Source organism: Parasteatoda tepidariorum, chromosome 1 (assembly GCF_982258835.1).
Source record: "Parasteatoda tepidariorum strain Cologne lab strain chromosome 1, Ptep-v5.0, whole genome shotgun sequence".
Lineage (NCBI taxonomy): Eukaryota > Metazoa > Arthropoda > Arachnida > Araneae > Theridiidae > Parasteatoda > Parasteatoda tepidariorum.
In genome coordinates this window covers 124327900-124355729 of record NC_141755.1, presented here as the reverse complement: position 1 = coordinate 124355729, position 27830 = coordinate 124327900, and the positions used below count along the sequence as shown (strand labels likewise).

General features: G+C 29.2%; 1 protein-coding gene across 9 annotated transcripts; it reads left to right on the top strand.

Annotated features, from left to right (window-relative positions):
• Positions 1–166: 166 nt before the first annotated feature.
• Positions 167–26045, top strand: Wwox (WW domain-containing oxidoreductase). Of its 9 annotated transcripts, XR_006226330.3 has the most exons (12): positions 169–400; positions 2840–2967; positions 5022–5086; positions 7274–7331; positions 9739–9917; positions 10597–10703; positions 15542–15630; positions 17018–17203; positions 21574–21835; positions 22628–22819; positions 23082–23186; positions 25850–26045. XR_006226330.3 is itself a non-coding variant. In XM_043052301.3 (11 exons), the coding sequence occupies exons 2-10, from the start codon at positions 2873–2875 to the stop codon at positions 22796–22798; spliced, it is 1212 nt and encodes a 403-aa protein (XP_042908235.1). In that variant the 5' UTR covers positions 167–400; positions 2840–2872; the 3' UTR covers positions 22799–22846; positions 25850–26045. The 9 variants fall into 9 exon arrangements, 8 of the variants coding, with proteins under 8 accessions (XP_042908235.1, XP_042908237.1, XP_087008450.1 ...); XM_043052301.3 differs by lacking the exon at positions 23082–23186 and having other exon boundaries at positions 167–400; positions 22628–22846; XM_043052303.3 differs by lacking the exon at positions 23082–23186.
• The last annotated feature ends 1785 nt before the right edge of the window (positions 26046–27830 follow it).

Sequence of the window (27830 nt, the reverse complement as noted above, 5' to 3'; positions counted from 1 at the left end):
ATGGCCAAGGTGCAGCTCTAGTGCGACGTAAATAAAGTACCTGCAACCTACCAAATTTTGCATTGAATTAGTATAAATTTTCTCTATTCTGATCATCTGGTATCCTCAGTCCTCCATCATCATCATCAATCTCAACTCTTCATCCTTAACTCAACTATCTCACAGCACAGAGGGGTCTCCCTTGTCGAACGGTATCGCCCGTCAAACGCAGTGTGAAGTGTGGAGGTGGCGGGTTCGAATCCCGTCGCAACCCTACTGGGATGTTCTATCCGTTCAAGGTTTGACAAAGGCTTATAAGCCTAAATTGAGAAAGCAAGCCTGCAAAGCACAAGCGAAAAAAGGAAAAAGTAGAGAGCCTCCTCATTCGACTCAGAACTCGCTGAAAAAATTGTCCTGCAAGGTTATTTTTAAATTATTTATTTCAATGTCTGTTTTTCAAAAAATTTATTTTTATTTTATGCCCCAATGTGTGTAATAATATACTTATTTGTTTGGTTTGTGAAAAGTAATTACAAATCGAAGCAACTCAAAAACCACAACTGCTTGCTTCGCTTTGTAATGAACAGATTCCAACCACAATTTTATTGTTTAAGATTGTATGTATGCGTTTTAAGGAAGCCTTTTTTAAAAAAAATGTATTAAAGATTTACTTTTGTTAAAATTATTTTTTAACTCTTGCATCATTCACAAGATATTATTATAGTGTAATTTGTCATCAGGAAAATACCTTATTTTTGTTAAACAGCCAATACTAAAGGTTGAAATTTGTAAAAAAATTCCAAAGCCGGGCGATTTTCGGAATCATCATTTGATTTCAAATATGTGATAAAAAATACAATTTTTTAAACTATTTTGATATTAAAAAAAATTCGCAGCGAGAAGATTAACATACTTTTTACAGAAACTATGAATACAAATTTTTCCTCTGTTTCTTCAGAAGAGGATAAGAGTTTTATTGTTCTAAGGATACTCAATAATTTCGCCATTTACAGAATTGAAATCACGGACGAAGCATGCTATTGCTTTTTAGCTAAAATGAGAAACAATTTAACTATTATTATTTATGTTCCATTAATTTGTTAACAGCTGTATCAAGGTTAAGGATATGTGATGGAAATACCGTTTACTATGACACTATAAATACTCTAAATCTTAATGATTGAGTAATTTATTTTAAGCAAATAAGGATGTAAAAATAAACTCTTCCAAAATGTACCTTAAGCATGTTTTAAAATATATCTAGAATAAATTTTGGAATGAATAAAAAAATATATATATAATTTTCAAACAATTTCGAGTGGGACGGTAACATTAACTTGTTTGAAATAAAAGTCCTTGTAACTGTATAACTTTGCTTCTTTTTGCTAGGGGACTTTCCATTTTCTCATTCAACTTTTGAAATTTCAATTGTGAACAGTTTTTTTTACATCCTTAAAACATATGAAGGCTGGCAGTAAAGAAATAATTGTATTGTATTGAATTTTTTAGAAAGTAGTAATTAATTATTATTCTTTCAATCTAAGACCCTATGCCTTTATTTTATATATGTTTTTATTTATATATATCGTGAGCGTTGCAGGTGGGGGGTGCGAGAAGTCCAGATCCCCTTAATATTTGGTGAGTTAGAGTCCTACTTTTTCAGAAATTTTTTAAAAATTTTCCATAAAAAATAAGAAAATAAATGTGTTCAAAAATAATATAATTGTTAATGTCACTCTGACCTTTCTCTCAAATCAGCAATAACAGCTAATCAGATAGGAAGGGTAACTGCAATATGCAAAAAATAGTTTAGTCAGGAGAGCAGACGAAAGTTAGGGCCTCGTACTGTTAATTTTATTTGTGTATTTTCCCATGTCTTGTAGCAAATCGAAAATTTCTTATATACAATTATTTAATTCCTTTATCCAAAGATATTTCTACATGCATTATAATTTTTAATAATTATTTACTGCATTTCATTGTTATTTAATAATAGTTGAAAAATTGGGAATTGTTAGGCATAAAATTTTTTGCTGCATATTCTTAGATTGTAATAGTAAGTTGCAATTTGACACATTTTTATTTATAAGTATTTAAAATTTTTAACTACAGAATTTGGATTTTTAGCAGTAATTTTCAAAACTAAAGGAGTTTAATGTTAAAATAATTCAAGAACATAATTGTTGGAATGCTTGTAATTTTATATATATGTTAATTTAAAATTACTTCATATTTATAATAGCTAATAATTATCCTTTGGCTAAAATTTTGGGTACCCAGTCAGAACATATAAAATAATGATATAATAGATTACTTTGAGAGTTTAGTTCTTGTCAATTAAATTGTAAAATATTGCCGCCAAAAAGCAATAACTCGTATTAAAAGCAAGTATTTAACATTACTAATTATTGTAAAGCTTTATACTTAAATTATTATCAATTTATAATTGTATGTGAAATATTTGTTCTGTAACTCTTGCTTTAGACCTTCAAATATGTATATCATATTTATTAATAAATAGGGGCTTAAAAATTACAGAAATGTTATATTCCTTTCTCAATGAACAAACCAATCCCGTCGCCATCTTGCTTTCATTGTAATAATCTGGAATTTTATTCAATTTAAAAATAAATAAAAAATTTAATCTACTGTTTTTTTATAGGCAAATTTGTCACTTGTGCTGGCAAAATTGATAAATACCTTTATTTGCTTCTAGTAATTAATTTACATACTGAATGTACGCCTCAATTTTCAGCTCCATACATTTGTTGAAACGTTTCATCAAAATTCCCTGTCATAACATAAAAGAGTTTCCTTTTTCTGTACTGTTTGTATATTTTCATAAGACTATAAATTACAGCGTCAAGACTAGAGGAATGTTTTATTGGTGGTGATGTCTGCTTTCTTGCCAGAAACTGATAGTGAAGATGAATTGCCACCAGGGTGGGAAGAACGTGCCACTTTAGATGGTAAAGTTTATTATGCCAAGTGAGTTGATTAATCATATTTGTTATTGCTAACATTTTAGATTAATAATTGATTTCAATGACATGTTTGATAGAAACAGATAGTACTACATTTTAAAACAACTATTACTTTTAAGTTTGCAAAAACATTTTACTTTATCTTCACTTCATTTAACCTCAGGATATTAGTTTTTATGGTACTTTTCTGTTAAAGGATGTCTTAAAAAACTTAGTAGGTACCTCAAAGTCTTTCTTCATACCTCATTCTTTTCTTCTGTAAAACTTTTTTCTGTATGACCCAGTTGAAAATGTTCTCATTATTAAAATAACTTTTAATGCAGTTAAATGCATGTTTTTATTAAACTCAAGCTGAAATTTAACTATGGACAGTAATTTTTATGAATTTTGAAGTTTAGATAAAATTTTTAGCTCAAAATTTTTTATTAATAGCAATGATTTTGTATTTGACAGTGTATATGACAATGTATTTGACAATGTATGGGGAAAAATACATAGAAATTTACCAGTCATAAAGGATTTTTATTTGTAGTGACAAATTTTTAAAATTTTTTCTTACTTTGCTATATTTTTGTGTTTATTTTTTAATATATAGTTTTTAATTCCCACAGGTTATGCTTAAATTATCACAAAATAGGTACCTCTTAAAAAAACCTAGACAGATCTCTGCTAAAGAATTAGTAATAAATAACAAACGTGATTAAAAAGCGACTAATGATGAAGATGGAATCATACTTTTGGATCCTGAAATTACATTATAAATGCTATTGAGTAATTTCAAATATCTCTTAATTAAAAACTAGTATGTCATTGTTCAATCAGGGTATAATTTACAAAGGATCATATAACTAAGTTTTCATATTTTTATCCCCTTCCCTTGTTTTCTCTCTACCACTGCCGTTAAACCATAGTGGCCTCAGACGATAGAGCATTCGCCTTCCAATCAGGTGAACTGGGTTCGAATCCCAGCGATGGCTGGTCGATACAAATTCTGCAGCCGGTTTGAAACGACCACAGTGCTGATGTAAAAATATCCCCAGTGGTAGGATAAATCATGGGCTAGAGTCCTCTTGCCGTTAGGCTAGCAGTGGAAGGTTTTCATTGTTTTCATCTCCATGTGAGGCAAATGCGGGTTAATTCCATCAAAAAGTTCTCCATTTAGGTGAATTTCTCCCATTACTGGATCCAGGAGTTCCCTTGTCTTCTGGATTGGATTTAAAATGACAAGGCTACGGAGTTAAACATTGGTAGTCATATACCCAAAATTGTGTCTACTGTTCAACCACGGTTGCAATAATTTTAGTATTCCACTGCTATTAAACAGAGAATATCTACTTTTCGATTAGTCAAAAATAGTTCGATCGAATTTAACCATTGAAGTCAATCTTGCTGATTATGTGACACGAAACATTCATTATGTTACAGTTGAATCAGGAGACATACATTTTTCGAATAAATTGAGTGGACCAGTAGTTCAATCGAATTTTGTTTTAGTTGTATAAGGATCTATATAAGAATATAATTATTTTTCCTTAGAAAAAATTTATAAATCTGCTATAAATTTCATTTTGATAAATTAAAATATAGGCAAAAAAATTTTTTTAGATACTATGTATAATAATTTTTTGCACTTTGTCTTTTAATTTTTGTTAAATGACAAACTATCACCTTTTTGTTTTACACTGAGGAATAATTTATCTATTATTAAACAGAAACAGATTTTGTATTTGCCAATGTGTCAAGATATTTTTTAATGCCCACCTTTTTTGCAAAAGCACCTCTATTTCAAATATTTCAATTAATAATTTTATTTATTTCATCTGTTTAATTATCAATTTCTAATTGAATAGTGATTGAATAATATTTTGAAACATAACAGTATATTTATTTTTCTTCTTAATTCCAAAGCATATTTTTCTTGGTTATAATAAACATCTGATATTTGGTGTAATTCAATCCAATACTTTTCTTGTAATTAGACTAAAATATCTTTTTTACTATATATTTATTTTAAACTTTCACTTACTGTTAGTACAAAATAAGTGTTTTTTTTTTCAGTCATGTTTCTAAAAGTACTCAATGGTCTCATCCCAGAACTGGAAAAAAGAAAAAAGTGTCTGGAGGTCAGTTTTTTTTAATATTCATTTCTATGCACTATATAAGCACACCGGACAAAAAATTAGTCACCCTGCGAGAAATCATGAAAGACATAATTTAATAATGTGTAACACCACCTCTGGATTTGACTAACACCTGGATTCAGATAGGAAGTGAATCCACAAGGTTTTGCAGGTACATTGAATCCAGCCACTCACTGAGGATTTGATTGCACAAATCCACCAAATTGCGACGATGCTGATTTCGGCGTTTTACCCTTTGTTCCAACATGTCCCACAATTTTTTTATGGGGTTCGAGTCAGGTGATTTTTCGGGCCAGTCGAAATGTAATTTAGTGTTCATAAAACCAGTCACATATTCTTCCAGCCTGATGAACTTAGCTGTTGTCATCTTGAAGAATAAGGGTATCGACTCTCAATGAAGATGTTGACACCTGGTGATCCTGAATGTTTAAATAAACTCGTTGGTTCATGTTAATGTCCACCTCAGTAGGGGGGGAGGGCTAATCCATAATAAGAAAAACACCCCCAAAACATAACAGATCCACCTCTGGCTTGAACGTGACCTTGCACACAGTCAGGATAAAATGCTTCATTTGGTCATCGGTGCCCTCGACCACATGCTTCATTTGAATAAAGGCATCAGTGTGTCATCTATGATTCATTGGTGCTTACGCTCTAGGGTGACTCATTCTTTGGCTGGTGAGCTTATCATCAATTAAAATTTTTTTAGTTATTAGTAATCTATTATTACTTTTGAAATTAAAGTGTGATATATGAGGCATGACATTTTAGATCATGTCGCATGAATACATGGTGGGACAGCTTGTCATGCACAATTTGTCGGAGTCACAGTTCGAAATGCAAACGAGTTCTAAACTTTTTGTCCTCTGTTTTAGTATTTATATTTAACCGATGATGTCCTTAAGGTCAGTCCGTGATGTGTGTTGCCTCGGCTGCCCGATATTCTTAATTTCTTCACAGGTACAAATTAACTCGCAACTGCATCTAATTATCAAGTCATGTGCAGACGGCATTGTTTAGGTTGTTGTAAATTTGAATAAACCAACTTGTCCGTACTACATTGGTTCTTAGTTTACGCAACTCTTTTCTCTGTCTATACTGTGAGCACTTGTAAATATATGGTTTATGAGGTTTCTTTAAATTAATGTTTTAAATAAACGTAAAGCTTTATCGTTCTCTGTTTGTTAGAAATAATCACGCTCTGCTAACATCAGCTCATGATGATTCCCTTTACAAAATCTGTTTCTCAATTTCCAATGGGCACAACTCTTTGCCCCGACTATTCGTTGTGGGCAGAGTTCATCGTAAGCACAATTCGTAGCAAGCACAATTCTTGTCATCGCCACCTCAATTCTTTATCAGCACAATTTCATGCAGTGTCTTGCATAAGCTCCTTAATGGGAATAGTTAGGGGGAGGGGAGAAGTGTGATATTAAATTAAAGATGATTGTACTATATACATACACATTGTAGGCCCCCTAATAAGCATATAAGTATTTCCTCTGGTGGGGTACCCAGTAATATAATACGTGGTCCAGTATAAATATTATTGGACAGTATTAAGGGGAGATATATTTTATTTTATATCCGTTGTTGAACAGCCGACCCAATTTTTTTGTGTTTACAACTACTAATGTACAACTGTAATTTTAAACCAATCCAAAAAACAAGTAAACTCCTGGATCAGTATCCTCAGAGGTATTGATTTGTTATGGGAACATAGAGGACTTTGCGACTCGACAGATTTAACGTGCATCAGTCACCATTTACTACACCACAGACTTTTGGACATGAACCCAGTGCCCTACCAACCAGGCTATCCCTCCCCAAGGGGATATATATGTTGCAATACAGAATACCCCACAAAATAGTTTTCTGAAAATATTTGTATTAGCACGTTTTACAGGGAGGACATATTCACCAGATCCTTATTTTGACGTGAACCAGAGCATGATCCATCTCCGATCCAGTACCCCCGGAAGTATTGATTTGTTATGGGAATTTGAAGGACATATTTAGCACAGACGTCTTCAGCCGGCTAGGATCGAACTCACGGGCCCGACGCTCTGTTGACCGGCCTGATGCTTCTGTTGATAAATCAGAGTATAAAATTCATAAGTATAAAAATAGTGTATATAAAATTCATAATAATTTTATATATTTCATTAGAGCTGCCTCACGGATGGGAAAGAAAAATAAGTGACGATGGAAATGTATTTTACGTTGAGTAAGTCTTTCAAAGTTTACCTTTCTATTTACTCCTTTTAGTAAAAGGAATCATTAATGTTTATCAACAAATGTCCAAATCTATCTCTCTCCCAAACCTTGTATCTTAAAGACGAATTTGTTAATTCATTGAACGATTAAATTGAGGAAAATAATTTGGTTCTTATTGAATTGAGATTCCAGCCCTCCACTTTTTTATCCAAAAAAGGTTGTCTAGTTATCAGTATGAGATAGATATTGTTCCTAACTCACAAATAGGGTCTTTTTTTAACTTCTCAAGAGCAGGTGTGGCCATCTCTCCCCCCTCCCCCCCCAAAAAAAAGTCAAATAAACCTCCATTTCAAAATGCAACTGTCTAGATCAGTGTTTCCCAAAGTGTGGTACGCGTACCCCCAGGGGTACAGGAAGAGTTCAGAGGGGGTACGCGTTCTTATGCTAAATATCTTGCAACAAGCGAAAATTTCAAAAAATTTTATTTAAAAACAAAGTTAGCCATAAAAGTTTACGATTACGAATTTTTCTATTGCCTATTTTTTGCAGAGTTAACAGTTAATTAGTGGTGTCAACAGCCAGTTGTGATTTTTAACTTTTGTGCAGTTTTTTTATAGTAAAAAATTTATTCCCTTTTTTTATTAGTGGTACACAATGTTACGAAAAATTTAGAAAGGGTACTCAAAAGTCAAAAGTTTGGGAAACACTGGTCTAGATAGTATCTATACATAATATTTTCAAAAGTATATATTTTGCTTGTTCATTTCTCAGAATTTTTTATTTTTTATTTATTTTATTTTTTAAAAATTTTCCAAGTACTTCATATCTTTAGCAATATTTTGTAAAATATTGTGGAAATATTGCCTGATTGACATGACTTATAGATTGTTTGAAAAGTAAATGTGAAAAATGAGTCAATTTTATTATAAACTATGATTGAACAGAAAAAATATTTAATAAAGTTCACATTATTATTTTGGCAGTCTCTTTAGAAACTCTACAAATATTTTTAAATAAAATTTTCTTCCTGATGAAATATATAGATACTTTACCTGTTTTTATTTTATTTGTTTACTTATTTTGAGATTATGAAGTTTTATGCATTGAAAATAATGGCATAAGATCTTTCACCAAAATAAAAAAGAAAAATCTTGTCCTCTAAAAAAATTTTTTTTTCAATTTTTTTTTTAAAAAGTAGATAACCAGTAGTTATTTGGCTATCTAGGAAACCAGTTGTTATCAGCGTGCATTTTCTTTGTGCTTTTGAGGATGCGAACTGAAAGCATAGTAAATTGGGCTAAAAAAATGCCTTGCCAGTAATTAAAAAAAAAAAATCTCCCTAAAATTATTTTCTAGTTATAAAACTAAAATGACCTTTTGATCACCTTCTGCAGGTGTCTACAGAGGTTGAACAACCATTTGAATTCTTATAAGGAATATTTGAAATAACATTCATACAATTAGAGAAATTATTAAAAAAGATGGTAACAAAAATGCAGTAAACAAAAATGCTACAACACTATTTTGGGGACTTAATAAATATATTGTTGTAGTGGGATATATTGTTATTAGCGAAGGCCTACATACTTTGGGAACACAATAAGATTTTTATTTAAACGTTATATATATATTAACTATAAATCTATATATATATTATATAAAAATTTAATTTGCAGAGTGGTTAAATATGAAATCAGATAGGAATGTTACATCTATGACTTCTTAAAAGATAAGGGAGAAAATCTTAAGAAGGGGTGGTCGTCTATGTACATCAAGGATGGGGTATTGAAATCTGAATACAAAATCCATTCACTGTGGTGAAAAGAAATAAAACATAATCAGCAGTGAGACTTCTCTTCTCAGAAAAGACGGAGGGGGGGGGGAGGCAAAATATGATAAAATAAGATTTTTTTTAACATTATTTGGAAAAAAATCGTTTTACAGGGGTTTATTACTTCAGAGAATATCGCAATATTCAGAGATGGATTACATTAATTCATATGCAAGTTCATCGTGACCCTGAAACATTACTGTAATAGGGGGAGTTATTGTTGTATCGGATATCGTAGTAGCGAGAGTTCACTGTATTTATAGTTTGTGAAGTGTACCAAATGAATACATAACATTTGCAGGTTTAAGTTATTTTTATAATGTAAAGTATTTCCGATTTTATTTATTCAATTTTTCACAATTGTAACTGCTTTTTTTTTTAACTAGCATTAATATTAGAAAGTTTATCTTGCTTTTAACAAAATAAAGATTAACATTAGTGTAAATACTTTTTTTTTATTGCGACTAAGTATTAACATGCTGTGAGTTAAAGTTTGTCCTAAATCAAGTGACTGTTCAATTAAATTTTTTTCTGGCAATTTTAATTTTTTTTTCAATTTAAACCTAATTTGATTTTCTGTTTTTAGCCATCTAAATCACAAAACAACTTACACAGATCCTAGATTGGCATTTGCTGTTGAAGAAAATGAATCTCCAACCGATATCAGACAGAGATTTGATGCAAGTACCTCTGCTTTACAAATATTGCATGGGAGAGATTTGGGTGGCAAAGTTGCTATAGTAACAGGAGCTAATTGTGGTATAGGTACTGTATTCTAGAATGAAATTCATTTCTGTATCATATTAAAAGTTTAGGGAAACAGGTAATAGTTAGCAATCTTTTTTTAAAAAAACACTTTGCTTAACTTTAAAAGTCATGATCATAAATTAAAGAATTATTTTAATTTAAAGTTGAGGAATGTGAATTATGTATATTAAAAAAATAGTTTAAGTAATTATTTTTTTTAAAAAATATGACATTTGACTATTTTTTTTTAAATAAAATAAAATAAGTTTAAAATTTTGGCAAATTAAAGATTAAGGTACTAGAGATGTTAATTTTATGCTAAGTTTAAGGCGATAGATATGTAAATTTCAAAGGAAATAATAAAAATAAAAAAAAACCTTTGATAATTAATTGTTTAGAAAAAAATGCCGTTAAAATTAGATAAAAATTATGATTAATACAAATTTAAGGTAATTGGGATGAAAATTACATAAAAATAAAGAAATAAACTAAATAGTTCAAATGAATCTTTCAAATCTCTTCAGAGGAGATTTCCGAAACTTTTTCTTAATATTTATACACAATGCAATTTTTTGAATGTTTAGAAAAAATATATTTTTTAATTCTCTAATTTTGTTCCTTTATATTTTTCAAATTTTTTCTCATGTTTTTAAATAAATAAAACAAAAATTTTAAAAAGAAATTCTGTTTTTTTAAGGTTTTGAAACTGCTAGATCCTTAGCTTATCATGGTTGTGAGGTTTACTTTGCTTGTAGAAGTAAGGATAAAGCTAAAGCTGCCATTGAACAAATATGCAAAGAAAGGGTTTGTAATAAATTTTATTTAAGTTTTTGTCTTGAGTAATAATTTTTCATAAATCAACTATGCTACACTTAGAACAACTGTGTTTTCTTTTCTTTTTTTTTTAATTTTTAAAACTAGCAGATACAAGCAATATACAAAACCTTTTTAAACAAAAGTTAGTTAAAGCAATTATTATTTTATATTTTTTTAAAATTTATTTTATACAGTGTTAAGATTTTTTTGTGGAAGAAACCTATTTCTTCCAGTGCCGCCAGAAAAGCAACTCAATTAATTGGAAGAAAAAAAAACTAAACAAAAAGAAACAGATACAATACCTATACAATATTTAAGAGATAAGTATAATAAAAATAGTTTTAATTTAAACAAATAATTAAATTTAGTACTATAAAATTAATTTTTCACTCCTACTTTCATTTAAAAAAAATTGACTAGTTTTATTATTTAAGAGTTGGTTTGAATATCCGTGTCACCAGCATTTGATTATAAAAATTAATATGATCAAAATTATTATATATATATATATATATATATATATATATATATATATATATATATATATATATATATATATATATATATATATATATATATATATATATATATATATATATGTATATATATATATGTATATATATATAATTTTTAATGTAGTATTATGCAGTTGAGTTTTAAACCATTTTAGTTTTAGACAGAAAATCATCTGTATCATGTAAGAGCTTATGCTTATCATTAATTTATTATAAATATTCGCAATTGTGAATTCAACATGTGATTAGTATTAGTAGTTATGTAATTTGTTAATTATGTTCGATATTTTAACTTTTTACATAATTCAATAATCAATATTGTAACTTTTTACATAGAATTGGGTTCTCCTTTACTTGAAACATTGACTACAATTGTTTTAAGAAACTCTTTAAATTTATTCCTCTTTTCAATGGGATACCTGCAAGTGACATGGTGTGGGTATCTCGAGCCTGATTGGTTGTTAAAACGTGGCTTTGTTTACGTTAGCAACTGTTTTTTACATTCTATTTAGAGTTGATTCACCCTGTCAAGTATCAATTCTCTATGTGATGCATTCTATAATCCTTCTTAAACATTCTTTCACCTTATATTTCTTACTTGACACAAAGCCAAACAAACTAATTTTGCATCAAAGTTGCCAGGTACACAAAACAAAAATATACTGCGTGTTATAATAAAATGCATTACCAAATAATAAATCTAAAAAATAATTTTATTTCAACAAATTCAATGTGCGATACGGTGCTGTATTTAATTAACTTCACATTCATTAACATTCTAACTCATGTGGAAGAACTTGGCTCAACTTTGACCCTCCATTTTGTTTATTTACGATCTACTGGCACTGACAACATAGATCACCTGTATGTGTATGTTTTATATTCTTCTCGAAACACAAGTACCCAATTGTTTGCTTTTTAATTTTCACTTGTTTAAAAAATAATGTGTTAAATAGTTTAGAAATGAATACTATCAATTACTATAAACCATTTTTAATATTTCTTTTTTGAAAAGTTTCTTTCACTTAGATTGGAAGAAACCAGTTTCCACTCTTAGAAGAAACTAACTTTATAGTAAAAAAGCATTTTTTTTTTAAATACTAGCGAAGGAAGTGTTCATTGTAACTAAATTAAGCTTCAATGGAATTTTAACTCTCTCCGATAGAATCCAACATGGGCTGGAAGGTTTTGTTAGTTTAGAAGTCAAATTTTAGTGGGACATCCCAGGGCAACATGTTTTTACTCAATCGAAGTTGCTCTTTAAATTGAGCTTTCCCTTGTAAAGTAATTTTAATTTGTCTAGAAATTGTAATTTTTTATGTTTAATTTAAATTATCATTAGAGGTCAATAAAATTTGCACAGCATTTTTATCAATTTCCTGTATATTAAGAATAAAGATAAAATATCAATCAGAAATTCCTAAGTTTGCTGAACCAATATTTATCTTTTTAAAATAAAAATTACGAAAAAAAAAGAAGATTGAATATGTTTACCATTTATGTTTTACTATTTTGAAATAGCATTTATATAAGTACGTTAATTAGTAAATTTATTTATTAAAGTTTAATAATCAAAACCTTTTATTTTTATTACTTCAAATATAAAAACACTGCATATAATTTTTTTTTTTTTTTTGGAAGTTGCAGAAATTTTTTTTTTTAAATTGTAAGTATTTTAAATAATTATGCTTCTTAAAATGTCTCTGCTAAAAGAATTAGTTTATAGGTTTGGAAAGTTTGTAATCTGCATAATTTCACTTATTTTTGAGTTTCAAAAATTGTTCGAAACTGTGACGTGTAATGTCTTGTTGTACAAGATTTTTTTTATTCCTTTAGTTCTGTAAAGGCTAATATAAAATGAAATCTGTTGCAATGAAAATGATGAATTTAATCACATATGTGTCATAAAAATGATAGATTCTTAAAATCAACTGAGGAAATGTAAAAATGTACACACTGTACAGTGTGCAAAAAAAAGGGGAAAAAAACGAACCACCCTGAATAACCTTTGATCTAATGGTTGGATCTTCACGTTTAAAGGACTCAATGGTTCGAGAGGGTAACCTCAAATATACTAATCAATTAATGCAGACGATATTTTAGGTTATGAAATCTAACACAGGAATGTACTTTCTCTCAATAAGCATGCCTTTTTTCGACAAATTCAAAATTCAGACCCCTTAATGTAATTGCCTAGTTTTACTTTTTGCGCATTTGGCCATAAAAAATTTTTTTCACTCAATTATAAAAAAAATTTATTCCTTGCAAAATAGGATTTTTAATAATTTATTATTTAATAATAGTCGAACAAAATTTAATTGTAAAGCATAAAATTTTTGCATCATCTTAAAGAATACAATTTTATAAGGCAAATTAAATTTTTTAAAATTCTAGTTGAAGCAAGCCAGTCATTGGCAAATTTTTTATTTTCCGAAATGAGAGTAGAAAAATCAGAAGTATTTCTTTCCTTTCGGATGAGCAAGAATAGTATCTTTAGAATATAATTCTACATAAAAAAGGGGAAAAAATTATTTGTTTTTGTATTTTTTCCCCAGCTATTTTATTGCTTTAACTCTTTCTTAAGTCTGTTTTATAAATTTAAAATCTTTAGATATGAAGATGCAGTTTTGGTTATGCCTATCATTTCAATTAATGTTATCATAATGCTTTTTTAAATTTATTGTTGTGTTTTTGTTGGAGAAAATAGTAACTTCCTTAAGTCATGAATTTGAAAAGTTAAAATGTAGCAGATATCCTGTCTATACTAAAGCAAAAAGGAAGAATGGGAATAACACACAAATTAAAATACAGAAAGGAACATGCTATAGTTTCAATTCTATAAACAAAACTATAGTATGTCCATTTCTCCTTTATTCACGTTTTTTAATTTTTGCTTTAGTCTACCTAGCACAAAGTACACCATATCCTTTTTGGATCATTATTCTATAATTTTTCTTCAGTTAGCACTCCCATCTTTTGACAAACTTTGTTTCGAATTTTAAAACTTGAAGAGTTTCAGTAAACCAGTTTCATAAACATGCACATCAAAATATTTCTTTCCTTTTCATCATCATCAATGGCTCGACAGCCCAGGGTGGGCAGTGGCCTTCTGAAGAAGTGTTTTCCCGACTGACCTTTTTCCTGCTAGACTTTTCGGTTATTAGTTTTTAAGACCAAAGGTCTTTTTCTAGGCCATCTATCCATCTCAAATTTGGTCTGCCTCTTTTTCGTGGGCATTGAAAACTCTTTTTGTGGTACGGTCTTCGTCCATTCTGATAACGTGGCCAGCCCATTTTATTCTTTGTCGTTTAATAAAGTTAATAATATCAGGTTCATTAAATGGGTGATAAAGCTCTAGATTTGATCTTCTAAGCCACGCACCATTTTTTTGAATTCCTCCGAAAATACTTCTCAAGACCTTTCTCTCAGAGGTACCCAACATATCCTCATCCGTACGAGATAGGATCCAGGTTTCACGAGCATATGTTAAAATTGATCTTAAAAGAAATTTATATAAGAAAACTTTTGTTTTTCTATGAATTAGATTTAATGTATTTTTGAATTCCTTTAAAACATTTATTGGCTATAATAGTTCTTCTTTGTACAGAACTGTAGTTCTCTTGTTGATTACAGAACCCAAGTAAACTAAATTGTCAACACCCTTAAATTTATAATCTTCAATTTCTAAATGGGTGTTCATTATTTTTGACAAATCCTTTATAGACATGCTTCATACAGTTTACGAAAACCTTTGCGAGTAGTATAATAGTTTGAATTTGACACATAAAATAATTACCAAACATTTAAATGTCATGTTTTATTGTTACATTTTTTTTTATGTAAGTCCAAATGAAAGAACTTAGTCACAATACTTTACTTTATTCTACTATATAAAATCAAAGTTCTTTCAAAATGTTTTCCAAACTATTTTTAGTGTTAGCCACCATTCCCCGTTTCCATACATAAAAGAAAAATGTCAACAATAGGCATTAAATAAAGATGTTATCTGTCAAAATTATTAAAACATGAATGGCTTGAGACAATATAATGTTAAGACACATCTTTAATTGTTCAGGATTGTACTTTTTCAGTATGTTTTTGTTGAAAAACACTTTAATTTTCATGTAAAATATGCTCCTGAGTATTATAATATAGTTAAAATTCCAGAGCCTTGTAAAATACCCATCTCAAAATAATATTGTGGTTGGTTTAAGAAGGACAAAAAGTGTGACTTATCATTATATTGCCCCCAAGTACTTCATATATGTATAAAGGGCAATTCAATTAAATGTTACCTTTAATTTATTTTAGCCAAATTCCAACTTACATTTTTTACCACTTGATTTATCAAGTTTACAAAGTGTTTCAGAATTTTGCAAAAAGTTTGAAGTGGAGAAAAAGTAAGTTATTTAAAATTGTTTTCATGCCTGTTTCAAGTTTGAAATCTTGTTTTCTCTAATTTAGTTAAGCCAGAACTGAATGTGTAATTAGCTAAAACTAAACATTTTCAATAAAAATTTTAATACAAGATTTTGAAGTTTGCAATCTTGTTTTTATTAATTTTTCTTGAAAATATTTAGCTCTGGATATTAGATTGAGACATGCAATTGCTGAAAAAATAAATTGTCCAAAAAATTTGTTTTAATGTGTAGATTTTTTTTAATTTGTAGTTTACATAAAAGATAAATAAGACTGTCATTTTTAATTATAAAAGTACGATTTATAATATTTAAAGAAGCAATGGACATTTTTTCAATTTAATAAATTTTTTTCTAATCAACGCATAAAATAATATTGAAAAAAATTGCATATTTATCCTTTTTCGCACTTTGCAAACTATTGTCACCCAAAAATAATGGAAAGATTTTTAAAACCTTGAAATCCACGGCGATAACAGAAAAAAGATTGATGATAAAACAATATCTATTTACAAAGAAATGCAATCGTACACATCAAGAAATGATTCATTAAATGTATGTTTCGAGTTTCACATGTTTTAATGAATAATATGGTAGTAAAATATTGATTTTAAAAAATATCTGTACAAATTAGAAGTAGAGCCTAAAATTTAATTTAAAAAATAACAATAGAGTTATCGTGTCAAATAGTGAATACATTGTTGCTTGACTTTAGTTTACCCTATCATAATATCAGGATTTTTAAAAAATCATGAGGAAATTAGCCATCAATAACTACCAAAAAAGAAAAAAATATCCAAAGGGCACATGGATTTAGCCCAAGTCAAGCACGTCAGAAAGTATTCATTTAAATGTGTGGTTCTAATTTCTTGTTTCTAAATAATATCATATGAAAATATCTGGATTTATAAAACCATGGGAGTATTAGTTGCAATAACTTTGAAATGCCAATTTTAAAAAAAGCAGCATCAAGGAGTAACTGATATAAATTGAATTTCGCATATCATAATATTAATGTAAAGCAACATAAAGATTTTTTTAAAAAAGCATTGAAAAAGTTTTTAACAATAATAGCCGATAAAATGTTCGAAACAACTCATGAATTTTGGATGGTGCGCATGCAATTTGAACGCATCAAAAAGTGATTACTCAAATGCAAGATTCAAGTTTCGTGTGTCGCAATAATTTCAGAATTTTAAAAGCGTTCCTTGTCAGAAACTAGTTATTTTATCGTGATCATGTAAAATCTTTGAAACTTATTTTGCATCTTGTTAATGTATATAGTGCTTAAAAATAGTTTTGGAGTGCCTAAAAAGTGCTTATTTTTTGTTGATTGGAAAAGCAATATCAAGGGAATATCTCTTTGCAGGCTCATTCACATGTTAATATTGAATGCTGGGGTTTTTGGCCTTCCTCATTCCCTCACAGAGGATGGCTTTGAAGAAACATTTCAAGTAAACCATTTGGGACACTTCTATCTTGTGAAGCTGTTGACACCCATCCTCATTCAATCTTCACCCTGCAGGATTGTTCTTTTGTCATCTGAAAGTCATAGGTATTTTTGGAAACATTTACTTCATAATATAAGGACTAGATTATGCTTTGAGCACTCAAAAATGGGGTTATGTCCTGCCCTCTTCATATTTAAGAAATAAAGTTTTTAGATTATCGAGATCCTTGGAATGATTCATTGACAGGGGTCAAAGAACACTGGGGTCTGTCTAGGGCCAAATTGACTACCGTTTCGCATTCGCAAATTCAACTTCAAAATACTTTTATAAAGGAGCGTGTAATTAACTTTTGTTGTCGTATCCTCGTAAAAGCAATAAACTTGGAGCGTTTCAATTTACAATGGAACCCACCCGTGGTTTGCTATTATGACGTAATAGAAGAATTTGCTTCTCACACGGTTTGTAAGAAAAGCGCTTCTTAGCGCAGTGTTTTTTTAAAATGAAATGACAAAGCTGTCGCTCTATAAAGTTTACGGGAAGTCGAAATTCGAACTATTATTTTAAACGTTATTCTAAATTTATATTAATAGACCTTTAATATATTTTTTTCTCTGGGAAACTTTTTTCTGTATGACCCAGTCGAAAATGTTCTCGTAATGAAGATAACTTTTACTGCTATTACTGTTAAATGTATGTTTCCATTAAATTCGAGTTGAAATTTAATTATGTGCAATGATTTTTATGGATTTTTAAATTTGGATAAAATTTTAAGCCCAAAATTTTTCAATAGCAAAATTGTTTTTGAACATATGAGAGAAATATCTATAGAAATGTACCAGTCATAAATGATCTTTATGTGTAGTGACAATTTTTGAAAATATTTTCTTATTTTATCATATTTTTGTGTTGGTTTGTTAACATAATTTTTAATTTTCACAAAATAAGTACCTCTTAATAAAAACCTAGACAGACCCCTGATTTAAATTTTTACCTGTCCTGAAAACTTTTTATGCATCGCATTTTAATAGATGGTTAAAACGATGTTTGGGACTCACAGGGCTGATTGTGCTCCTGATTTCCGGAATTTTCACTACTGGTGATCTGGAAGTTTCCGGAGATCGATGGTCCAGACGTTTCAAAAAATCATTGATCACAGAAATTTCTGGAAATCAAATTTTCAAAGGTGGAACTTAAAAACACATTTTATTTTATTTGTTTGTAAGGGAGAGCCAGAGAGATACTTTATAAACTTATATTCATGATTAATATTCATTTTTTATCAGTAAATAGTTGTTATAATCGTAAACTCAAGAAAGAAAGACATATTTGTAAATTTTAATTACTTCTCCAGGTCATCATAGGTATGTGTAAATGGTATAGGTATGTGTAAAATTTTAAATATATTTTAAGTAAACTAAGAAATATTGAGAAAAAGGGGAAAAAAACCTTGTTTAAATTGAAAAAAAAATTTTAACTGTTTTTTTTAACTCAAGAAATCTCATTTCCTGAATTTTGACTTGGGCTCACAATCACCCCTGGACTCAGAAATTGCACAATTTTTAAATTTGGCTGATAAATAAAGTGCTGATGCATTTATTTACTTTTTTAATATTGAAGCAAAATACTTCTAAAATAAATTATGTACTTTAATTTAAAGAATCAGGAATGCTTGAAATTATAATAAATATATCCTACAATCTAAGGACATTGCTTATTCATGAAAGAGGATTTCCTTCAAAATACAGTACACTCTCGATTATCCGTGCGCGGATTATCCGGTTTGCGGATTATCCGTGCTCATTCCGGAGTCACACAAAAAATATAAAGAGAAACATTTTCAAGATTAAAAAAAAAATTGATTCATGAAGTTATAACACTACCAAATTTTTGGAAGCAATATTCGTTATTGGATTGAAGTATATGGAATAACAGCAGCCTGGTCAAAGTTAAAATCGTCTACGTTATCATGATCTTGGAGAAAGATCATACCGCTTGATGAACAATCTTCTTCAGATGTTCAAGAAAAATATGATAACAGTATTCTCGAACAAGCAAAAGAAATCTAAGGTTTCTAAATTCTTGATGAAGAAAATTTAGAAGATTGGTTTCAAAGTGATGCATGTGAGCTTGTCTTCCAGTATTTGACTGATGAAGACATCGTTATGTTGTTAAATTAAATAATAATGATAGTAACTGATGCAGAATATGTAGTGAATGAAATACAATTTCTCATTCTGCTGCTCTGTGGAAACTTTATCAGATTATATGGGAGGATTTGATTACGGTGACATTAATGCGGTTCGCAAAATATGTTTATCGATATACGGCGAAGACTCATTACACATTTTTTAATAAGGAAAATTCCTAGTTTGATGTTATGCATGCAAGAGTCAGTAATTTTTATATTTTTTATACTGATATTGAATTTTTCTTTAATAAAAGGAGTTTTCGGATTATCCGTGTTTTTGGATTGTCCGTGCGACCTGTCCCAGTGATTAACTCGGATAATCAGGAGTGCACTGTACCTTTAAACTTTTCTTTGACTTAGAGGCATCCATGGTTTTGCATGAAAAGCATTGGAAATTTTTAATGAAATTGGTGTTGTGCAACTTCCTTTTAGAAAACCCTTGAAAGAACTTAGAATCCCTGGCTGAATTATTAGACAGATTCTATGTACACTTTTAATTATCAGGTGATACTATTCAGCTCCGTTGTTTCTTCTCGGTTTACACTTGTTTACGTTCCTGTGTCAAATGGTTAAATTAGACGACATATTATATAAATATAGAATATTTATTATATTAGTGTATTATAATAATGAGATCAAATTATGAGACACACTGTAGTTTTTGAATCGTTGTAGTGTAATCGATGTTTTATCGAACCCGTATTACAAGGAAAAAGTGTAATGCATAAAGTAAGAGAAAAAAGAAAAGTACTCCTAAAAGTACTAAAAAAAAATGGTAGAAAAATAATATTTAAAATAATAAAAAAATTTGCAAGTTTAGAAAAGAAAAACAAGTTTAAAAAATACAAAATTCTCCTATTTATTTTTTAAAAATAATTACAATTCCTAAATTAACTAATATAAACAAAACCAATGGTAAAATAACGCAATATATTTCATACTTAATTATACGGGGGAAACGATAAAATAAAAGGAAAACTTATTAATCTAAAAAACACTTGAAAATTATCGAACCGAAACGATAGTTAAAAAAGGCACTAGCATAAATATTAAAACCCGGAACAAGGCAAGATCAACGGAATTTTTTAAAAAAAAAAAAAACTGATAACATTTATGAATGAAAAGAATTAATTTATTAAGTGCGAAATTTATCGTGAAAAGAAAAAAATATCAAACGTAGTGGAATCAGAAAAACAAAACTGCAATCTGCTTCATAAAATAATCCTATGTTTAAATTAATAAACAATTCTCCTAATTTTTTTTTTTTTTTTTTTGTTGATAAAAACACAATATTTAATTACAGCAGATGTAATTCCACATCAATAAAAACTTGCAAATGATACCGCACTTCCAATAAATGAAAATTTATTCAGAAGAAAAAGATTTTATTTTTATTAATCGATGTCAAATAGATAAATATATTTTTCTCTTTCATCTTTTGTTCACTGATATGCATGCAATGCATTTTCCCCACCCCCTCGTAAATCAAACAGAAAACGAAATCAGCATGCCACACCCTTGAGCTTGATTGACGGACTAAAGGAGAAAATAAAACATTCCTCCCTTCCCTGCCTTCAAGGTCACGGAGGAAATGACGTTTCTCTGGGTAAACGGGGGAAAAAATTCTCCCCTTCCTTACATTTTCCTCTACTCAACTTCAAGGATGAGTTCAATTTCTGCTTTTTTTCATAATCGTTCTAGTTTAAAATGGCGGGAAAGGCGTTCAAAATTTTTCCCGGTTATCTGGATACCGGATAAATGGTTCTCTACTGTACTTTTATATTTAAACGTACATGAAATGGGGTATTTATTCAAGAGATATTTTATATACTTTCTATTTGTATTTATTTTTAACGTATTGCATTACACTGTTGACCCATTGATACAGGAACGAGAACAAGTGCTGCTCTTTCAGTCACAATAAAGCTGTATCACCTGATAATTAAGAGTGTGTGTTTAATAATTTAGCCTGTTAAATGTCCCCAATTGGTTAGTTAAAATATTAATTTGAAAAGTAGACTCAAAAACAAAAATCCCTGTTACATAAATCACATATTATTTAGGGTGATTCCTTCCTGTTTTCCAAATATCTCTGTAAGCTTCTGTTTTATACACTACTCTACATCTTGGTTGCATTATCTTTGTTAATTACATTATCTTCTGGCCAATAAGCAACCATTATCTTTTTAGGTTATGGGAAAATATTTAAATTGTCTAACCCTATATGAAAGTGCGACATTACTTTCAAACTACCCTATGATAATTTAATTATATTTATTAAAACAGGTTCTCTTTTTTAACGAAGGAGAATATTTCGGAGGCATATCTTTCTCCCAAAACACCAGACAAGTTCTATTCTATCATGGCATATAATGATTCAAAGCTGTGTAACATATTATTCTCCAATGAATTGAATCGACGCTTGTCCTCAAAAGGAGTCTTCTCGAACGCCGTTCACCCAGGAAATGTGGTCAGCAGTTATTTATCCCGAAACTGGTGGTTTTACAGAATTCTCTTTGCTCTTATTCGACCTTTTACTAAGTCTTTGGTGAGTGATAAAAATATTGTAACTCTTTAAAATAAATAAGACATAAAAAAAATGTGATTATCATTACGTAAATCATCAGCATTATCTGATCCCTTTAAGGGCATACAATAAATATTTGTGACATGTAAATATTTAATGATAAAATCTCTGATATTCGTCTTATTGAAACTTATTTAAACAACATAACACTTTTAATTATTCTTAACCGCTTTCTGTTGCTAGTTTTCAAAAAAAAAAATTTTCAAGAAATCAACATGTTTTTTTTTTTAAATTTTATTAATAAACGCAAGGAACTAAAACAAAATATAATACACAAGTTTAGTTTGGAAATTTAAATTTTTTTATACCTAAAAAGCATTTAATTTACCGTCAGTTTACTATTCCCCTGAGTTATCACGGGCAAATGTAGAATGTTAAATATTACTCTTTGTATGATAGTTTTTAAAACAAGGGAAAACACTAGGTGATACTTTCCTAACGACAGTGAAACGATTATCATTTTCTTTTTACTATTTTTTCTATATAAATACGGCAATCATGGTATATGCAATCTCACAAAACGCGTGTGGAAACCCACAATCTAACTGCAAAACTCCCAATGAAAGATTTGGCTACGCACCCCTTAGGAGAGACCCTTCACAAAACATTTCCCTTAAAAAGGGACAAATTTTCTTTAAAAAACCTCTTCGATTCATCACTTTATTTAAAATTTATTCCTTTTAAGACATGATTTTTCTCTTTATTTTTCACACAATCTTATTTACAAAATTGTTCCTTCAAAATGTATTCTAGCAACAGGCTGCTGCTACTTCTATATATTGTGCAACAGCCCATGAACTAGGTGGAGTAGGAGGGATGTACTTTAATAACTGTTACCAGTGCAAACCAAGCCAAACCAGTGCTTCAGAAGACTTGTCTAAAATGCTGTGGGAACTGAGTGAAACCATGATTAACAGGTCATAAATAAATGGGATTTTACTCAAGGTTTGTTTATTCTTCACAAAACACAAAGTTAGTGAAATTTTTATTTTTGCTTTTAAAAAAAATTCTAAAAAATCTGGTTTGTGATTTAAATTTTTTTTTTCTTTTGAATTTATAAGAAACATAAGTTTTTAATCAGTTTAAATTTAGAAATGGAATTATAGTTGAAATATTATTAAAAAGTCTGCCATTACATTACATGCTTGTCACATTTCATATCATTTTACATTTTCAATAATATTGCATTAACATTTCTTTTATACAGGGCATCTGAGCACCTGGAAAGTTATTGAAAATAATGGAAAGTCATGGTTTTCAGTGGTTAAATGCTAAAAAGTCATGAAAAATCCCAGTTCATCATGGATTTTGGGTATTGGACCCTTAGTCACGCAATTTGAAAATGCTGAATTGCGATTTCTATTGACATGATTTAAAAATTATATATAGCGATCTTTATTCATGCGATTTTTAAAAAATCGCACTTCATGATCTGTGTTCATGTGATTTAAAAATCCCTCATCACCATCTGCATTTTTTTTTTCGTTTGAGAAGTCACGCATCGTGGTCCATGTTTGCACAATTCAAAAATCACACATTGCAATTTCAATTCACGCTATTTAAAAATTACACAGTGGAATTCATATTCAAGCGAATGAAAATCCCTCATTGTGATCCGCATTCCTGTGATATAAAAATCGCGATCTACATCTGTGTGATTTTTTAAAAATCACACATCATAATCTGTAGTTGTGCGATTTAAAAATCATGTATTTGCAATTCGTATTCACATGATTTAAAAGTCACACATCATGATTTATTACATCATGATGCGCATATACATATTTATATCAATTTATTGTGCTTTCTTTTTAATTAAATTTTATATTAATAAATATAATGTTAAGAAAGAAAGATAAAGAGGGGATAATTTAAAGTTTTTGTGTTATGTTGTAAGAGTGTTCTTATACATAATACAAAATAACATAATAAACATGTAATTAATACATTTTTATTTTTTATGTATAGTTCTATTGAAATTATATTTGTTATTTATTCAACTAAATGGTTTAAACCTTATGAATATTAAATATTTTAGTAAAACCTAATATTAAACATGATTTCAGTTGGAAAATTTTTGAAGTTAATATTTTTAATTCCGGTTTAAAATGTTTTATTTCATTTTTTTTTTATGTATAGGTTATTTAATAGTACATGGAATGATGTTGATACTTTTGTTTCTTTGCACCTAAATTACAGGGATGTAAGACTTTTGCAAAAAGCAGAAACCCGCTTTTTTTTCTCCAATTTTTAAAACTTTCGACAACATTTCAAAAACGTAATTTTTTGGGTACCCAATTATTACGGAACCCCTCACCCATAACTGCCAAAACCCGAGCCGCCCGAATGACAGCCGTTCTGGGAACGAACTTTTTTTCCCTGCAGTAGCCTCGTGAAAAAGAATGATCATCAGGAGAAAATGGGTAGAGCTTCGGAAGCTGCGCCTCTACCTCGACAACCGCAACTTCCGCCGTAGACCGGAAAGGAGGAGGTTCTTGCTTGTCGAGTTCTAAGCAGTTCTGTTTCGGTCGTGGATATTTGATGCGGGGTTTTCCTCCTTTTGATGTGACTTGTATTGAATTTGTGCATCCATACTCTACTTCTCTCAACTCCACCAGCTCTTATTTTTGGGGCATCGCAAGATGATTGTATTTTAATGAATGCAAAGTGCTTACAATCGATGCTGCTGAGAAAAATAAATTTAAGTTTGATTGGTTAAATAAAACTGTCAAAGTGACTAAAACTGTTAGTAACTATCTATCAGAAGATACTGAGGTGAAAGTAAGCTGTTTTAACGCATAGAACACTGCCTCTCTCCCCACATCCCAGTGTCTGGGATTTATTTTATAACCGTCGTCGAACAGCCAACACAATTGTATGAGTTGTACGACTACTAATCTTCAACTCCATAGTCTTGTCATTTTGAACCTATCCAGAAAACAAGGGAACTCCTGGATCGAGTATTGGGAGAAATTTGCCTTTGTGGAGGACTTTTTGATGGAGCTAACCCACAATTGCGTTGCATGGAGAGGAAGACCACGAGAACCTCCCTTGGGTTATCCTGACGGCAAGGGGACTCTAACCTATGGTCTATCTACCACTGAGGATATTTCCCGTCAGCACTATGGTCGGTGCAAGCCAAATGCAGAATTCGTATCGACTGAGGTTCGAACCTTGTTCACCGCATTGGAAGACAAACGCTCTATCCATTGATCCATAATGGCTCCCAGTGTCTGTGTAGTAAAAGTTCAGCTTTTTTTTAAATATTTTCTCCACTTTCATGCTTGTAAATTAACATCATTCTCAGAATTGACCTTTTTTAAAAATAGCATATTTAAATTTTATCAGATAAAAAATTGTTAGCTTTGTAAATGATCTTAAGTAACATTATTAAATATTTCTAAATCCATGCATTATTATTATTATAAAAATGTGCAAAGCATTGCTCAGAAAAAACAATATTGTTTTAAGTTTTACGTGCATTAGGCCTTCTATTGAGTACTAATATTGTATGTAAGTGTTTGTGAGAAGTGATGCATTTAAAAACTCCTAGATTTAGCAGATACCCAGTTTATAGTACATTTAAATGTACGATTCAGTTAAATTGATAATAATTAAATACTGCGAAAAAGACTAACAAGCTAATCAAAAATATATAGACATTTCTTTTTTAATATTTGGCATAGTGTAGCCTTCTGCCTTACTTTTATTGTAGATTGACAATTATTTTTCAGAATAGCTAAACTAACCAATTTATTAAAAAAATATCACTCTTTAAGAAAAAGCAGTTTTTAAGATACTTCAATATTTATGCAATATTAAAATAAATTGTGCTTTTGAAACTAGGTACTAATATAATAATAATGTCATTTCATTCGAAAGTTTATCTCATTAATACAGCAATCAATAAATTTCTAAATCATGAAAATTTCATTTATTATAATGCTTTGTAATTTTTTTAATAAATGTTTTCAGGAAGAAGAAAAAGATTCCAAGAAGATTCAACATTTTTTACTGAACTACTGTCATTTATCAAAAATCACAAAAAACTAATTGTAAATATTCAACATGTTATTTTCATCTGAATGAAAGACTGTATAGGCTATTTATTTTATAACAGAAATCTTTTGAAACAATTTGATTAAAAGAGTTTGCTTTTTTACATCACCTATTTTAGTCTTTTATTTGCCTGAAAATTTATTTTTTGCAAATTTATAATTTATTTTCAAAAACATAATGGCCAAACCAGTTAAGCGTTTCTGAGTGATTGTCGAATCTCTGGTACTACACTTAAGATCCACCTCTATGCATAAATCTTCGACTGAGGCCTGACCTAATCTCAACAGAATAATGCTCAGATCTAAAAATTTAAGACTAACCACACTAAGTCTAGACCTAAACTTTAAACAGAATGTTTACTAGAATGAGATCATCATTACTAGAAGCTCTTCCAACAACATGGTTGTTGTGTGTCTCAATTAATTTAAAAAGGTTTTCATATCGATTACTAAAATCTAGTTTCTTCCAAGCTAAGATTGTGGCTGTTGAACTTTTTGAGGTGGATGTGGAAATTAGTAAAAAAACGAAAACTTTTCGGCAATTTATTTTTGTAATATCTATCAATTTATAATACTTCCAGAATATAAATTAGTTAATAATTTATATAGTGCACCTGCCTACACTTTTGTTGCACACAGTACAAATTTAATCAGTAACTTTAATTTAAATAAATGACTTTTCACTGTTTTTAATTAATGTATCTTACTATGAAAAAAAAATACTAGTATGATTATTATTAATTTAATGAATGTATCTTACTGCAAAAAGTTACGTTTCAATGACAGTAGCATTTTATAAAATTTTATCATCAGTTTTTGAAGCCTGATTAGAAAAAAAGCACTGTTAAAAAAATACATACCATAATAATACATTAAAAAAAGTTCAGCATTGTTTCTATACACAACTGGGAAAATAGAAAAAATATATGTAAAGTAGCAATAGAATCACTTGAAGGTAAAATTAGTGACTTCAATTCTAGATTCATCTTATTGTAAATATTAGAGGTACATTTTATAAATATTTAGGAAATACTAGCATTTTATTAAATATCTATGGACTTTATGTTATGCTTGGTCTTTTTTTTTTTCTGTACTCAACAAAGTTTATCTATATCTGATAAATACAGGTTTACAGGTTTGTTTTTCAAATACAGGTTTGTTTTTCAATTACAAAGTCACAAAACGAAAGAGTCATTCCCAAATTGAAAGAAAACCAATCCGAAGAAAAAGAAACTTGAAAAAATTAAGAAGCAGAATTTTTTTGTTTTTTGAAAAACTTTATACAATTGAAATTAAAGTTCATAGAAATAATAGTCTTGTAATTGCAACCTCTGTACTATGAACTCGAAGATTTCATATATATATTTATAAAAATTTTAAAAATTATAGAGAAAACATGAAAAATGATAAATATTAATGAAAAGAGAAGAAAAAAAAAGTTGGAAAACAAAATAATGAAAAGATGTAATCTTGTCATCAACTCACACGATTATATCCACAAAAAGGAGTGCTTTCTAGTATTGTATTAATCTAGCCAAATCAAAATATAGTAAATTAGTGTGAGGAGTACCCATAAAAAAATGGAAATGAAAATAGAACATATTAAGTAAAAAATATGCGGAATGAAACATTTAAAGCAGAAAATGGAAAATAAAATCTTAAAAAAAAATACTGAATAAAATGTAATCTACTTTAATGTAAAGGACAAAATATGAAAATAGAAGCGTAAATAAAGGGATCTTTTATGGTGCGTTCTTATTGCAGTACTGAAGCTCGTATGATTTGTTGTTTACTTGGATTGACCCAATAATGAATGTGCACAAAATAATAATATTACACTGAATAATTTAAAGTTTAAAATTATTAAGGTTGATATTTAATTACACAATTTTAATGAT